Source organism: Dromaius novaehollandiae, chromosome 7 (genome assembly GCF_036370855.1).
Source record: "Dromaius novaehollandiae isolate bDroNov1 chromosome 7, bDroNov1.hap1, whole genome shotgun sequence".
Lineage (NCBI taxonomy): Eukaryota > Metazoa > Chordata > Aves > Casuariiformes > Dromaiidae > Dromaius > Dromaius novaehollandiae.
In genome coordinates this window covers 6,527,615-6,544,407 of record NC_088104.1, presented here as the reverse complement: position 1 = coordinate 6,544,407, position 16,793 = coordinate 6,527,615, and the positions used below count along the sequence as shown (strand labels likewise).

The following is a 16,793-nucleotide window of genomic DNA, read 5'->3' as shown; positions in this document are numbered from 1 at the left end:
GAATGCAAGGATAAGCAGCGCATGTCTGGATCACCTGTAGTTGTCTGCACAGGTACAAAAAATAAGGCTGCATACGTGACCCTGTGGAGGGCTACAATCCTCCGTGGATTAGCAGGCTGTGGAGAGCAGCACAGGCACACATAAAGCTAAAGCCTCCCCGTCTCCAGCAGGAGAGGTGCAGAACAGGACAATGCAGAGGCCCAGAAGAAGGGATGCGTGCTTGTAACCCACTTGTCCTGGGGTGGGGGGGGGAAGGTACACGTAACTCTGTGTGCATGCGTGTTAGAACTTTGGGGGATTTCTTTATAGAAGGGTGTTTAGAAATTTGTGGGTGAATATTAACATTCTGTAAGTGTCTTCTAAGGTGGTTTATCTGTTGCGTTGCTGCTATTCAGCCTGAAGCAACAGATCTCCAGTTATGTCATTAATATATCAATTACCAGCTTTGATCATGATTTGGTTTAAACTACATGAATGATGTCGTTTTTTCCCAGAACAACTTATTGTTACAACTTGTTTCTCTCGAAAAGCCACGTGGCTTATGTAAGTAAAAAGGAAATGGAGTCAGCTAGGAGAGGAGTATGTTCTCTTCTTTCTTCTAGGATGGCTAAATTCACATTGGCAAGCTGTGTGGTGCAACAGGGGTGGTTCTGTAGAATAAAACAGCTGCTACTGAGGACCCAATATCCACACTATATGCATTTCAGGATTTTAATTTCCACCAGCCCTAATCTGTTCTTGCAGACTTAAAGCCCAAGCTGGCCACAGCATATCATTGGGTTCAGCTTCATTCAAAGTCTTTCTTCTCCCCATCAATTCACTTGCTTTATCTCTGCTCCATATGAGCCAAAAAACAGTACGTGCGGACAACTTGGTGATTCACTTTAGAAGTGCAGTCCTCATCTGACCCATGTAATGTAGATGTACCCAGGAATGGCTGCTGCCTCTAAAGTACCAGCCTACTCTTCACGAGCACAAAGGGAGATGGGACAATTTGGTGACTGGTCAATTCACCACAGGAGTAGATCTTTTCCATGTCATGTACAGTTTTAGTGATGTTGATGAAATCTGTTCTTTATATGACTAAGAAGTGAATGTTTATTTAGTACATTATCATACTCTTTCCCTTCAGTGTTTAATTTTATGGTAGATTAAAATCTTACACGAAAAATTTCACTAATTGCAAATATCATGTATATTTTTTTCTTCTAATTTTTGGATGCCTACTTACATCATTTATGCATTTACACCTTTCAAGTGGTATGTACATTAGAAATGCCTAAATTATATAGCTAGCTGTCTTCTGCTGTGGTTCTCCAAGAACATTTCGCAGAGTATATGAACAATATAGATTTCAATTGAGCAAAGAGAGACATAATAATAACTTGTGCATGGTTTTTTTGGACAGAATATCTACTTTCTATTTTCCAAAAATATTATTTATGCAGATGAATGGTTCTGAGCATTGCCTAGATAGGGTGTACACGCATATTCACATTCATTCCTGAATTCAAAAAGAACAGTGAAAATTAAACTTCTGTATATGGCTTCAGTTGATATCATTTAACAGCAGTGATGATGACAGAGATGTATCATTATTTGACAGAAAAAATGCATACAGAGACAAAGACAAAAATAGACATATAAAAATAGATATAAATAGAGAACAAGAAGTCACATACTATACTTTTTTGTTTTAATTCTGTTTTGTTAGCAATCGACTATAAGTCACAACTAAGGCAAAAAATTTATCATTGCAGTTCCAGGTCCAAGTTGCATTCATTATTGCACACACTAAAAGCCACCACTAAAACAATCTTAGAAAGGGAACAATTTTCTTATTCAATAGTGACTTAAAGTAACAGGCCTTGCAGAAAGTCCTACAGTTAACAGTCTGAAATTTTTCTGTTTATACTACTTCAGTTATACTTGCCACATTCCAGTGATTCATCTGATCCATCTCCACAGTCATCATCATGGTCACATACAAACTGTTTGGGAATGCAGACTTTATTATGGCACATGAAAGCATTCTCGTCACAAGTGTTATTAGGAGCTAAGGAAAATACAGTACATAAAAATAAATACAACTGAGAGCAGTAAGATATATAGTTATTTTCTAATAGAAAAATGAAAAGAGAAGTAAATGCTTAGTCTGAATGGATTCAATGTAAACAACTGTAACTTATGAGTCATACACAGAGCATCACACAGTTAGATAGTAGAAAAAGCTACTCATCACCAAAGAGATAAAGATGGCTAAAATCTCAGGTAACCTGAGCCAAAAAAAAAAAAAAAAAGACTTCAAGAGTTGACACTGTTTACAACTAAACTATGCTCTGCCTCTGAGGCACGGAATGTTTGAAAATACAGATGTTCTTCCTATGTTACTCTGCTCCTGAACAAAAGCTCTGTAAATACTTCCATATTCAATACATAGTTCAGACTAGAAGTCATAAATGATAGAATAGAATATACATTAAATGGAGAGACAGTTATTTCAATATTTTTAACCTATGCCATTTTTACGTACATTGATAAAACAAAACCCCTAATGATAATCCAAAACTTCCTTATATTGAATTCCTGACACCTTTAATAGGAATGTATTTCAGAAGACTGGAAGCAACAGTTTATAGTGCAAGAGATGTCAAGATCTGAACAATTAGCCAGACTAAACTGGAGACCCAACTGTCTCTGCCTTTTGATGTACATATAATCTCTCTGACATGCATGACATCATTTTTTTCTTCAAGAAGAGGAAGAACACTGCAGAGTCAATAACAACTTGCTAATTTTCATTAGTTAATCTGGTGTATAATGTATAGGAAGTGACACACACATACTGATCTTCAGCTGGTGTGCATCAGTATATATTAACAAAACCCAAAGATGTTAGGGTGACTGAAACACTGAAGCATCTGGGCATGTATGCATGTATGTGTCAATCTTTACTAATAAACTTGACAGTATAAACATATAATACTGCAGACACAAACAGAATTTGGTATAATAAAGGCAAAAGCACTGAAAAAGGAAATGGTAGACATTTTTAATATGGAAACATACCACAGCCTGCTGTAGAAAGTTCATCACTTCCGTTAGGACAGTCTCTTTCACCGTCACAAAGCCAGTGTTGAGGAACGCAGGCGTGGGAACCCAAGCAACTGAATGTATCTGCTGCACAGGTTACCGAACCTGAAAAAATACTACTGGTGAGTGTTGACCATGGCCTGACTGATTTTTTTTTATAGTAATGGGTAATGACTGGGTAAGGGATTTTTACTTTGAAATAACACTGAAAAAAGATTTTGTTCTGCACGGTGTTTTAAACATACAGGCTAAGACTGTATTTTACAATAAAATTTTGACAAAACTTTCCATTTACCCAGTCTCTTAAAAAGAGTTTTCTGTAAGGAAAGTTGCTTCCTGAAAACTTCATGAAAACTATCCAAAAGAGCATCTTTACAAATCAGTTTTGAGCAAACACTGTATGTTTGGATTGACTGACCGAACGGCCTATTCTTGTAAAATGCATAATCCTCAGCTCACCGTACCCTATGCTAGAATGCTTTGATGGGTCAGTCCCAAATACCCAGTAGAGAACAATGTGTATCAAGTATGGTAGTCGTGGGAGTAAGAAAATCTCTGACAGTTCCACTCCAAGTAACTCAGCATATTGTTTATTTGATTAAATGCCTGTGGTTTTTTTCTTTTAAAATAGGCTTTCCTCTAGATCAGATTATTATATCCTTGGATTTATTTTACTCTGTTTTAAGGTAAACTTTTACGCAATCGATCAGTTCATGTCTTCTCCTGGATTAGCCAAATTTACTTCAGTAAAAAGGAGATACTGTATTTTCCACTCATTCCAATTAGAAATTCAAGAAAAAAATAAAATTCAAAGACTGTATTTGATTATTTTATTACTTATTCAAGATGAAAGCCAACTTCTCTTTACTTTTATTCATTTGACATTTTTGGATATTTCTAAAGTTAAACTTCATGTTAAACAAACATTGATTTTGTATGTTTCTCAAGACTGAAAAACCCAAAGTCATCTTGATCCCTCTTTTTTTCTTGCAAGTTAGATTTGTCTCCTGTTCCTAAGAAGAAATATAGCCTTAGCTCCCACTTCGTAACTGGTGTGGATTTCTTCCTCTTCAAGGGATGTCCTACAATTTTACGGGAAGAGCTCTCTTCTGAGAAGAAATCTACAATCTACTGTAAGTCATGAAATCAAAGGAATTACTCCTGAACAACCTTTAAAGAAGAGCAGAAAGTAGTAATGTCACTTAGTAATTTGCTGATGTTTGGCCTTTTCTGCTCACTTTTCCTATTTTCTGCCCTAAATGATGTTAATGATGTTTTGACGTTTCTTAGGATTTTACATTGTTCTGTAATAGTCCTAGATGAGGGCTTGCCTTCTCATTTAACACTTCTCTCCTGATCCTGTTCCATGGGGGGAGAGGCAGGCATCGCTTTCCTTGTCAAACAGACATTGCCTCCAACTCCCCAGTCTTCAGCCTGACCCAAACACCATGAAAAATGTGTTACAGATGGATGCCAACTTGAAGTTAAAGTAACAACTCACTCATATTTGCCCACATTAGAACTGTATTTTCCACCTTCATCCTCTTAATTTGTTCGCATTTGTACATCCGTGTTTGATTAGGATAGTAATTTAACAAAACCACAGCTCTGAAAATGAGCCGAGATTTCTTTTCAGTCTACTTAACGGAATACTTGATTTTATTAAAATTATCACAATTAACAGAGTATTATTATTGTGGTATTCTACATTACATGCAGAGTAAACTATTTTTGTTGTTGAGTGGACTTCAAGTAAGAATTTTTTTTTAAATGAACACGTATTTAAGAATTAAAAGTTGGATTTTTTTTTAAAGAAAACTGTAAAATACTGCATAGATAAGGGTGGACCCAATGTATAAATTATCATGAAACTATGACAGTATGACTTGACACTATGTGATTTTCTAAAAGAATTCACTATGACATCTTCACTCAACTGAGCCTCAAAATAACAGGAAAAATTTGAATTCCCTACTCAATTAAGAGCTTTGGATTTTGAGAGGAATATTATGCTATCATGCTTATGATTGTATCTAGAAAAATTTAAAGGGAATAGAAGAAAGAGCTAGAAAAAAACTGCTTAGAGTCTTCAGGCACTTACCACCAAAATGCAAAGCTCAAATAGAGATACACAGGTTTTACCTCAGGGATGGGGAACAGAAACGTTTGGTTCTCATTTTGCTCATGCTAGTGTGTCATTCATTTCTTCACTGATGGACTATATACAAACCATACACTACCAGCGAGAAAGTATCTACCAAGGTGATGTGGGGAGGGGCAGATACCCTCTAACAGCTTAACCTTAGAAGATAGGGCCTTCTGAGATGCTGCGCTAGTTCCCTTTCCACCACCTTCATGGGATCACTTTGTTTTTTTCAAGATATAAAATGTGACATGATACAGAACTAAGATTCTTCTACTTACCACAAATAGCATCACTCTCATCTAAGCCATCTCCACAGTCATCCTCACCATCACAAGTCCATTGCTTAGAGATGCACTTGTGTGCAGAGCAGGCAAACTGATTCCATGAACAGGATGAATCTAGGAATGACACCAGCCACTTCATTTGTTAGGTTCACAACAGCACTGCACTTTTAGCATAGGTTAGGAATCTCCTAACCACTCATTTCTCTCCTCCCAATTTAGTGTATTAATATACTTAAATACGGTATAATCCTATACCTGTATTGAGGATGTAACCAGTAGTCTAACACTTTGAATTCACCAATACAATTGTAAAAAAAAAGACATTCAAAAGGCTTACCCTGTAATATTTTTAAAGATTTTGCTAGTAGCATGAGGGCAAATACTTTAAAAACATAAGAACAGTTTGTGTATTTCATTCACATGGATGTTTTAACTAGAGTGAACTGCTTTATTTTGGTAGTAGAGCAGAGACCACACAGTCTGAATTTTCAAACACTTCCCTCTTCTTGGTATTGCAGTACTTAATTATGTCTTTAAAATATTCCATGTTCTTTTTCTCACAAAAAGTTGTTGTCTATTTGCATTCTGTTATTTCATTTACTCTTTTGTATACATTCAAAATAATGTGCTTTTGCATTTCAAAATCTGTCTGCAGAACCATACTAAATAAATGCCACTATTAAGATCTTTTCTGTAACCTTAAAATTCCACTTTTCCCAACCTTCTTTGTTTAAAAATAAAATTTATTTTGTTTTAAATTGTTTTTGTTTAATAGGGCAAAACCCTTTCCCTCTCACCCACAAACATCGCCTAGTAGATTTTATAATGTTGTACGTAAGTACGTATATGTACAAAAACCTGAAAATGTCAACATCAAACTATGCTTGATGAATGTGGTCAGGACTAAACCTTCCACATTTCATGGGGCACAGCAGTTCCTAATTTTTAAGTTTAAGATCAGAAAAGCAAACTGAAACTGGGTTGCAAACCAAACAGGGGTGCATGTTAATGGAAACTGGCTCATGAAGAGTGCAGAGTTTAACTTTCATTCATTTAAGTGGTAAAGCAAAAACAAAAAAGGAGTATACAAATTTCAGGTTTCACTGAAATGGGAGATATGAAGACCTGATACTGGTTCTGCTGTTCAGCTACAGTTTAGTTCTAGAAATCGTCTGTTCAGTTAACCCATAGGAATTTGAAGTGAAGAGACCAGCCCTCACTGCCTTGCTCTTTTATTAGGTAGTGTTTAAGAATCTTAAGAGATCTAAGACAGAACAGTCTTAGACCTGGTTCACAGCGTATGCTGTATTTTACTCACATATATGAATTTTGTCGTTACTTTAAATAATTATACCTGTACAGCCTCTGATACAAAGGAAGCTCATAAAGATCTATTTTGGTTAATTCCTCCTGGAATCACACTATATTGATATGAACCCATTATGTTCATAAAAGTGTCCTAACGAATTTTTGTGAAGACTTAGTGTAATCAATATAAGTTATAGCAATAGTTTGTCTGTATACAAACAAATCTTCAGGAGAAAAATTTTGTTCATAGGGCTTTCATTCTGATAGTAGATAGGGTTTAAAACACTGGAAACTCAAAATGGTAGAAATTTTACTCTGAAAATGAAAGTAAAATGTAGTATTAAGCACTTTTTTTTACACTGCTCTAGACTCAATCGCTGATGTCTAAATACACATTTCCTGTTTTCCAAGTGCATCAGTGATTACAGAAAGTGATTTACAAAATCACATTTGCAAAATGTGACAAATTACATCACAAATTACAAAAAAAAATTACATCAGTGATTTACAAAAAAGACAAAATGCTCACCACAGTGCAATTCGTCTACTCCATCCTCGCAGTCTTTCTGCCCATCACAAAGCCAGGTGTTCAGAATACATCTTCCACTAGGACAACCAAAATAATTTTCTTCACATGTGGGTTTGTTTTGAACTGTGATAAAATAAAGAATGTAATGTAAAATGGTGTGTGCTAGTATGATTAGAATCCTAATACATTTCTGCTAAATTTCTAAAAATTAATGGATAGCAAGATGATTATGTTTACAAATGTTATTTTTATTATTGAATTGTGTTCATACATATTAGGGAATAGTGATTGATAGCCAAGTATTTAGGAAGCTGAAATACTTCATTTATTTAGAGAAGAAAGAGAACACAGCTTCAACCTAAATTAAAAGGACCTAGAGAGGAAAATAGTTCAGTTCACAGATTTTGAGCTCAGTCAAATCAACACTGCTTGCTGATTTACACCAGCTGAAGATATGGCCCTTCTTTGTGATCGATCTGCCAGCATCAACGATTACCTAACTGTGGCAGTATTTTTGCCACATTCTTCGGGATAAGCTACAACTGATGCACTGACAGTGCATGCACTGACTAACTGGAGTTTTAATGACATTGGAGCCAGAGATATAGATTTTGTCACAAATGAAAACATTGTTCTTGCTTGCCTTTTTCCTTTGTAGAGGGTAAGAGTCATTTTACTTTAATAAATGCTCAGAAAACAAATGCAAGAAAAGAAAACATACCATAGATTTAGTTTCATAACAAATACAAATATTAGTAAATGCATGGCATACGTTATTTTCAAAATCTCAAGCAAGCACGTTGCCTGTAAAAACATAGGCAACATACATTAATTCCAAGCACTGGAAATCTTTGGAGCTCTTTGTTAAGTTTTTTGTTACTCCCTTAATATGTAAGGGTTATCTATACTGCTTTTCTTTTCTTTTCTTTCCCTTGGTCTCTCTTGTTCTCTCAAAAAAAGGTAAAATTTTGTTGTTTATGGCTTCTACACCTGTATGAATACAAAAAGAGAATCAGGAAACAAGTGGGAGGTCTATGACGACTGGGTAGGATTAACGTTTATCTAAGTATAGCCACCCCTAAATAAATATTTTGCCTTAATTTTCTGTAAGAACAATGGCACTGAGCAAATTCAAGATAGTTAAAGGGAATTTTTATATTCATAATACAGAAAACATTCAGAAACTTAATGTGCCAAAGTCAGTTGGTTTTGAATGACATGGCAAAGGAAATCACAAGTATGCTGAACTGGAACGATCCTGCTTTTGAGTAAAGAGAGGAATGATGCAGGCACTTAGTCACACAATAAAATGATGGAAATTCTTGGCACACATTTGAAAGATAGAATAAAGTAATACAAACAAATGGACAATGGAATAAGATGCAACATCAGTTTACTGAAGCTATACCAAACTGCCCTCAAAATCTTCTTTGGTATGGAAAAAAACCTATAGATAAAGAAAATGCAGTAAATCTAAGCTATCTCGAGCTGTATTATAGGCAGCAAATTATAAAGAATGATGAGATAATCCAGAGAATATGGAGATTAGTATGAAAACTGAAAATTAATAGGAATCTGGTTTATAGAGAGAATGAAAATTCTTAATGTCAGGTTGAATGACGGTAGTACTGAAGCTCTTCCAGGTTCATTCTGGATCCTCTTAACACTTTCATCTATGATGTTGGCAAAAATATGTAAGAATTCTAATAGAAAGTGCTGATGACACAAATTGGGATTTTCACACAGAAAAACAGAATACTCAGTGGGAAGAATCAGATGACTGATTACTAGGTTAACAAAAATTAGATGGTATTTAGCAGCACAAAATTCATGATTTTGTTCTTAAGGATTAATAACAATCATTCCTAAGGAGAAGAAAGAGATATTGGTCACAGGAAGACTATGAAAATGAACAAAGAAAATTTAAAAATGTATCAAGAAAGTCCGTTTCAGTGACACATGGAAAAAATCTTCATCTAGTATACCAGATACTGGTCTAGCGTGTTCAACAGAGATGCAGACTGAGACGATTAAGATGACACAGACAGATATCCTATCTTGAAAGAAAAATGCTAAACTGCCTTGGCTTATTTGCCATTGCGAGTAAAGATGATTGAGGATATGATTACTGAAAGACTACAAAGTCCTTCTGAGCATCAGAACAAACAAGTATAAACTGGAATAGAGGTAGGCTAGAAATTAAAAGAATGAGTGAAGTTCTGGAAGATGATACTTACACGAATACTGTGGGCAAAAAATACTACTATTTTTTAATTCTACAAATTTTTGTATGAGAGCTCAAGGCACAGGAGAGGAGCTATAGGCTTGATGTCCCTAGAGCTTCTGTTCACAGTGCAGTGTCTTCAGCTTAACCAGAATTTTATAGGATGGCCCTAATCCTACAAATATGAATCAACAAACCTGTGATCATTTTTGCATTCTAAATATAGGTTTTCACTTCTTTATCTTTTATGTTTATATATTGTACTTCATGTTCTCAGAATTAAATGAGAAATTCTGAGTAAGAATAAGCAGCAAATCCTAAGTGCCACCCTTCATTGGATAAGAATCTAATATTGTAATAATTCATTAGTTAAGATTAAATATGGTACTAAGTGTCCAAAAGATGGGGTTTAAGGCTTGTATAACCCCTAAAAAATCCTATAAACTAAAATAAATTAGAAGATAAAGATTTATTCATAATATATCTAGATATTTATCCATAACTGAGAATCACATTTTGTACAACGCTTCAGAAGTCAGGGTAACCAAAAGAACCTATGAAGTATTAGAGAGTAGATGCTAAAATCATGATTATGAAATAAGGAGAATCTCTCAAGACTGCAGAAGAGGCTTGCACAAAAGTACTACACACCCGCAAGTGAGATTTTCTCCCCACTGATACTAAACAGGCTCAGAGGAGAAAACTATTTAAACATTAAAAACCTTCTGCTGTCTTCTGAAGTTCATTCACACTTACTCTGGTGATTCTGATAAAAGTTATGTAATTAAATCTCATGAATGTAGTGTCTTACCTTCAGATTTATATTATGATATCTATATATGTTGAAAAAGTTTGTTTCTAGTAATATGTTAGTATTCTGCTTTTCACAAAAAAAGAAAGATACAAAGAAAAAAAAGACTTCAAAAAATGTCACATAAGTTTGCTTCTTGTTTGTTTCACATAAGATATTAAATTAACTTCTGCTTTTTCTTAGTGGTTGTTTGTTCAACCCTATTTTAATAAGGGTTACTTTGCCAAGACATTAGGATTAAGGAGTTTTTTTTCCTAGATGTTATAAGGGGTGTAATTTCTTTCCCATAAGAGAGCAGAGAGAGACAGGGAAAACAGAGTTGCAGGTTTATGTGAAAAGCAGCGCAATCTCCAGCAGTAAATAGCTCTTCTTTTTTTGGAAGCCTACAAGCTCAACTCCAGACTGGAACTTAAGTGTACAATGATCTCTTAGCACTGGCACAAGAGCAGAAATGAATCACAAAAGCAATAATCCTGAAATCTACCTTGGCAGCCCACACCAAGTGCCTCAACAAAATAAAAAGAAAAAGAGTAAACAAGAAAAGAAATACCATCCACTAAAACAGTAGCTAATAAAAATTACTGAGTGATTATGCTGAAGCTTGATGAACTTGACATTTTGATGACTGAAGTTTAACTTAAAAAATAAAAATGATTAATGATAGACCTAACCTGGAGGAAACAGAAAGCTAGACATTACAGTTTTCTTCAGAGAAATGCATCATTAATTTGTAATACTTTGCATAATCTGATTAAAAAAAAAATACAAGATTGGTGAAAAAACCTGGCGTTCCACATTATTTGTATCTCTATATTAACTAAACAGTATTGAATGAATAAATATTTTGCAACATAAGTAGAAAAAAACAAAAATATGTTTTTCCAGAAACAGAAATTAACATCTTTTGTTTTGTTTTGCATGGTTACCTGGGCATTTTAGTTCATCTGTATAATCTCCACAGTCATTAGATCCATCACATATCCATTCTGGCAGTATACAAAGCGAAGTAGAATTACAGCTAATAAATCCTGTAGATTTTATTCCAAGTTTGTAGAAATAAGCACAATCCATATTATCTGGAAAGAGATAGCAAATTATTGCATCACATCTAATACACATTGAAAGACTGAGTTTGTTTTTCACGTTTAGCTTTCACTTGCACAGACCATGCAGTTGTTGGTACTCAAGGAGTAACGACTATGAATTAACACATATGTAACAAGGAATAACTGAAGAACAGATGCTAAGATGAAACACAGACAAATGTGAACTTACTACAGTTCTTTTCATCTGAAGCATCTGCACAATCAATGACCTGGTTGCACTGTGCCGATTTTCCAATGCAAATCCCATCTGCACAACGGAATTCTGTTGAAGCACATGTTGAATCTATAGTATATGGTTATAGAAGATACAAATTTATGTACTGAACAGAGGGCTCAGATACATATTGTATGCATTATGTTTAAAGATTCTACTTTTTAGATTCAGAATGCACAGTCCGTTCCATAGCTAGAACCTCAATAGGAATGAGAGCCCTAATAAACTTGAAAGCATAAGGTTCTGATTTTTAAATTTCTTATTTCAAATGAATCTTGAGGCTGAAAGTCTCTCTCTAGTTAATTCAACTCTTTATGAAATAATCACCATGTGAGGAGGACAGAAGCACTATCTATGAATCTCTCAGCTTGCTTTCATGTAAAACCTTGCTGGGGTTCTTCCCTGTATGCTTTCTCTCTACTCAAATTCAGGTGTATGATTAAAAATCACACATTTTTTTCCATAAGAAACACATGCCAGTTACTATAGCGTCACAGGTTTTAGCTATATATTGTGGCATTATTTCTTCTCCAGACTTTCTTAATTGTAACTAAGGATTTTTGTTGTCTGCTAGCTAGTTTTTATTCATCAACTAAAGGATGAATACAAATATTCATGTTTTAAGATATAAAAAGACAATTCTGTTAAGTTTTGCAAAGCACACAAATGTTGCAGTGCGTCTGAGAAGCAAAGAAACAGAACGCTGGCTACTTCAAAGAAGGAACACATGCAGAGAAGAAATCTTACAACTTTCATCCTCTCTGACTATGGCAAAGATGCTGCCCAATGTATTCCTTTGCAGAAGTAGCAGTGACAGTATTTCCTGAATTTTCCACTGCCAAGAAATCCCTCCTTCTAGAGGACTATAGCTGAAACCCAAAATCTATCTTAATACCTATCCCAATATATGATCTCTTAAACATACCAGTGTATACTTGCTCTTGTTTCTGAATCATAATGAAGAAAATCTCAACCCTGATAATTTCAATAAAATTACATGCATCTCCTAGCTCTGTCTATATATATACACTAAGTATCTACAGAGCAACATTCTAAAATCACCTTGGAAGCAACTGCCATTTACCTTTACAGTCAAATTCATCAGAGTTGTCACCACAGTCATTTGCGCCATCACATACTTTGCTACTTGAAACACAGCGGCGATTAAAACATGGTTTGAAACCTTTCCGACAGCCTCTATTTTCTGGAATATTAAGTATAAGTACATAATTGCATCTGGACATTTGATATATAATAAAAACAGCCTTGCATTTAAAAACAAACAATCCAGGAAATTTTTTTTTAATGAAAATGCATTTTAAATTACCAAAAAGGTTATGAAATTGTTCATTTATTGTCCAGCAAAAGAACTTGGACTGACAATAGATAAATGATAATAAAAGAAAGCATTCTGAGAAAGAACAAAAGAATGACGGAGAAAAAAATGAAAAAGCCCAATTTCCCACGTATTGCTATTTTACGACGTTAAAAAGGTTTTTTAAATTTATTTGTTTTGGTGTATTTTTGTCATGAGTGTGGCAATTTTTTTTTTATAGCGCGTTAACAATTCTCATCACACAGAATTGGAAAATTACCAAATTTGCCCTAACTAAATTCAGATATGTATACATATACATCATCAATAATATGGAAAGTAAAATAATAAAAATTATTTGCAGCAAAGTGCCAGATCTGGAAGACATCTGTCTACCTATGGGATACATATGCCTCAATTTCTGAATACTAGTATTACAAATATTCTCCTAAAGTAGGTAGAAGATATACTGTTGAAAAATGTATGATTTTTGCATATGTTTGAATATTCATAAAGTATTTACTAAAGCCCTAATCATTGTACAAGTTATACCACAAGAATAAATAAATACAGAAGTAATATTCATTGGATTAGTAGTAAGGAGAAGGTCCTAATTTAGCAGTGTCCAACATCCTGCAGAAGACACTATTCTACCAGATTCAGAGAGCAGCAAACTGTTTATGACCTAGTGCATGACCAAATCACGACTCTTCCTGCTATTTTTTTCATTGTGTAGCCGAATGTTTGGTATGGTTGATTTAAATGAGGCAAAATGTACACAGTCATACTGGAAATTAACATTACACCCTCATAAAATTAGATGGCAAATCCATCAAAATACAAATCCCTAGATCTTTCATTTGTATTTTTTCACTACTATAGAATAAAGCATAAAATAGTTTTAACAGCTCAGTAAACCTCAGACTGATAGACAAGACAACTTCTCTGGAATGACAAGCAACAGTATTTTGAGATCCCTCCCCAGGTACAACTTTCCTTCTAATTTGTTCCCAGAGGATTTTCTCTGTATTCCTTCAACCTACTCTCCTTTCCTAATAAAACGCAAGAAAACATATAAAAACCTTAGTCTTCCTCTTATAAGCTGCCAATTAAATCAATGATTAAAATTAATATTAGAATCAAAGAGGTTTAATTTAAAAAAAAGTATTTGTATTGTTTTCACTTCATTCTCATTAGTATTTCATCCACTTTGATTCTCTTTCATCAGGAATCTGGCTGTTTTATCTTTTTTTTTTTTTTTAAATCATTTCCCTGTATGATTTAGCAATATAAATAAATAAAACATATCAACAACACACTTAGTGAGGAAACCTCAGAAAAAATTCACAGATATAAGTCATTGACTGCTCAGTAATTTGAAGCTGTCACTTGTTGTTCCAGGTGGGTTTTCCCCCCTGGGAACCAGCAGTGTTTTGTATATTCCAGATTCTTCTTCCCTTGCTTGGCCTTCTCTCTTTCTTCGAATTCAAGGAAACAGCTTCCTTAGTTATCCGAATGTCAGTGATCTGCTGAAATGTTGTTATTACTTTTATATGACACGATCAAGGCAATTATCACCCAGAAGTTGAAAGCTAATGGTACACTAATTGAAGAAGAAAGAAGAAAAATGACAGCAGTTTCTATTGCAAGATATACTTGGATACCTGGGGGGTTGTGTGTGTGCATGTGTTTGGGGTTTTCTTTTTGCTGTTATTTGGGTTTTTTTCTGTTTTGTTTTTAACTATTCCAAATCCATATCCAATGTCAACCTTGACTAGTGAAATGCTGGGGGTGAACAGTGAACTCTGGGAGTTAAAGCAGGCATTTTCATAAAATTACAGAGAAGGCAGGTATAAATATAATGGGTAATTTTAAAAACACATGGAATTGCTTACAGAGGAAACAGAAGAGGTATCAAGAATGTGATATGGATATGCTGAATAAGCTAAAGACATAGGCAGGAGTTACAGCTACCTAGGCATCAAGGAGATTTCACTTAACATGCAGGATGCAGGGATTCAGTAAGGTGACTCAGCGAGTTATCAAAAGTATTTGAGCAATAGTGCTTTAGACACTGAAACAGGCAAACTCAGATTTCAGCTGGACACAAAGAAAAAAATGGAAGTGATAGCAATTCATTTGTTGGTTATTAGGACAAAAAGTAAGGGCAGCATAGAAATACTTGAGATAAATACGAAACTAAAAAGTAGACAGCCCAAGAGCTAACTCTTTGCAACATACATACATACAGGAAGAACAATATTATAAACTTGAAAAGAAAATTGTGTGGAAAGATTTCTATTACACAATCATTCTTCTGTTTTATAATACTTCTTTTTTCATACTTTCTATTCAGAACCAGAGAAAATCTTACTAAATATGGAAAGAATAGATCTATATTCCTAAGTTAAACCTGAATATAACCAATTTCTCATCTTTAAATAAGCAGCTAGTTATGTTTTCCCTTATTCTTGTTTTAGAGACAGACATGTTACATATTACAGGCATTTGGGATGCTTGTAATTAAATTTAACCCTGTTAATACATGAGATTTGCAAGTAAATACCCTCAGTGCAAGTAATTCTATCCATATAACGTCAGTTTTTTTAATGTATGAGTGTGCATTTTTCTTTCTGTTGTACATCTGGTGAGCAGTTGGTATGCCTAAGTAGAAAAGTCACAGAGAAATGAATACTAGCACCAAATGATATAAATGAATATAGTACATGAAGGTGAATCGCCTAGAAATACTTACCACAGTAGAAAAGTTTCTCATCAGACTTGTCCTTACAATGAGCAATGCCATCACAAGTCAGTTGATAATCAATGCATTCACCATTTCCACATTCAAACTCAGAATAAATGTTGCAAGTAGAATTTTTAACTAAAAATAAAACATATTAACACATAATTTTTAATAGTTTTTACACTCAGAGAAAATGAGAAAAATATTGTCATGTTGGGGTGAATTCCAAACCAAGGTAAGATGGATTCTGTAAAAAATATGTATGTAGCCAAATATTGAGGAATGTGTGTGAACATTTAGAGAGGCAAGTTAAAGGCAGTGATTCTGATGAGATTTTTAATGACTCTGTAACTACTTATTTTCACTTAATTGTCCTCCACCCACATGCCTCTACACAACCCCCAGGTTGTATGTAATCATTTCTTAATAGATGTTTTAAAAGTCTCTTCAATATAGCACATCCAAGAAAAAGAAGCAAACACTTATTGTTACCCAGCAATTAATTCAAACTCTGTTTTGTGGTGCTGTGCAGCTGCTCAGTGTGTACACAAGTGTTTTCACCGTGATCAATATACTACATCCAGTGCTGAAGTTATGACCTAACACTCAATGAAGAAAACCTGCTATCTGTACTTTACTTTTTTTAATTCTCAAAAATTAATTGGCAGATGTGAATTTTGTGTGTTCTCTCTTTATCAAATGCTTTAGCTACTGTTTTACAGGAAAAAAAGATGTATTTGATCTTTTTGACTTACGTGTTCTCTTGCATATTGATTTTTATCAGTTTAGTTATCAACTAAGAATGTATCACAGTATTTACACAGACTGATTTCATCGTGAACTTTGTTATAGCACATTTGCTTTATATGTATGGTTCTAAATGACACAACAAACTTGAAAGAAAGGAGAAATATACAGCACATCTCAAGAGGAAGAATGGGGAAATGAAACCTGGTAATTACACTTGTCTGCTCATTTCCATTATCATTACTGCAGCATGAATTCAGGAAGAACAGA

The 16,793-nt window shown here is 34.4% G+C and overlaps 1 protein-coding gene across 1 annotated transcript in view; it reads right to left on the bottom strand.

Moving 5' to 3' along the window:
* The window catches only part of LRP1B (LDL receptor related protein 1B), a 750,266-nt gene that overhangs the window by 132,300 nt on the left and 601,173 nt on the right, over positions 1–16,793 (bottom strand). The window contains exons 46-53 of the mRNA XM_064515494.1: positions 15,786–15,914; positions 12,800–12,919; positions 11,671–11,784; positions 11,322–11,471; positions 7,361–7,483; positions 5,518–5,637; positions 3,070–3,198; positions 1,934–2,056 (exon numbers count right to left, since the gene is read on the bottom strand). Coding sequence (XP_064371564.1) covers positions 1,934–2,056; positions 3,070–3,198; positions 5,518–5,637; positions 7,361–7,483; positions 11,322–11,471; positions 11,671–11,784; positions 12,800–12,919; positions 15,786–15,914 — 1,008 coding nt within the window. The remainder of the gene's footprint in view (positions 1–1,933; positions 2,057–3,069; positions 3,199–5,517; positions 5,638–7,360; positions 7,484–11,321; positions 11,472–11,670; positions 11,785–12,799; positions 12,920–15,785; positions 15,915–16,793) is intronic.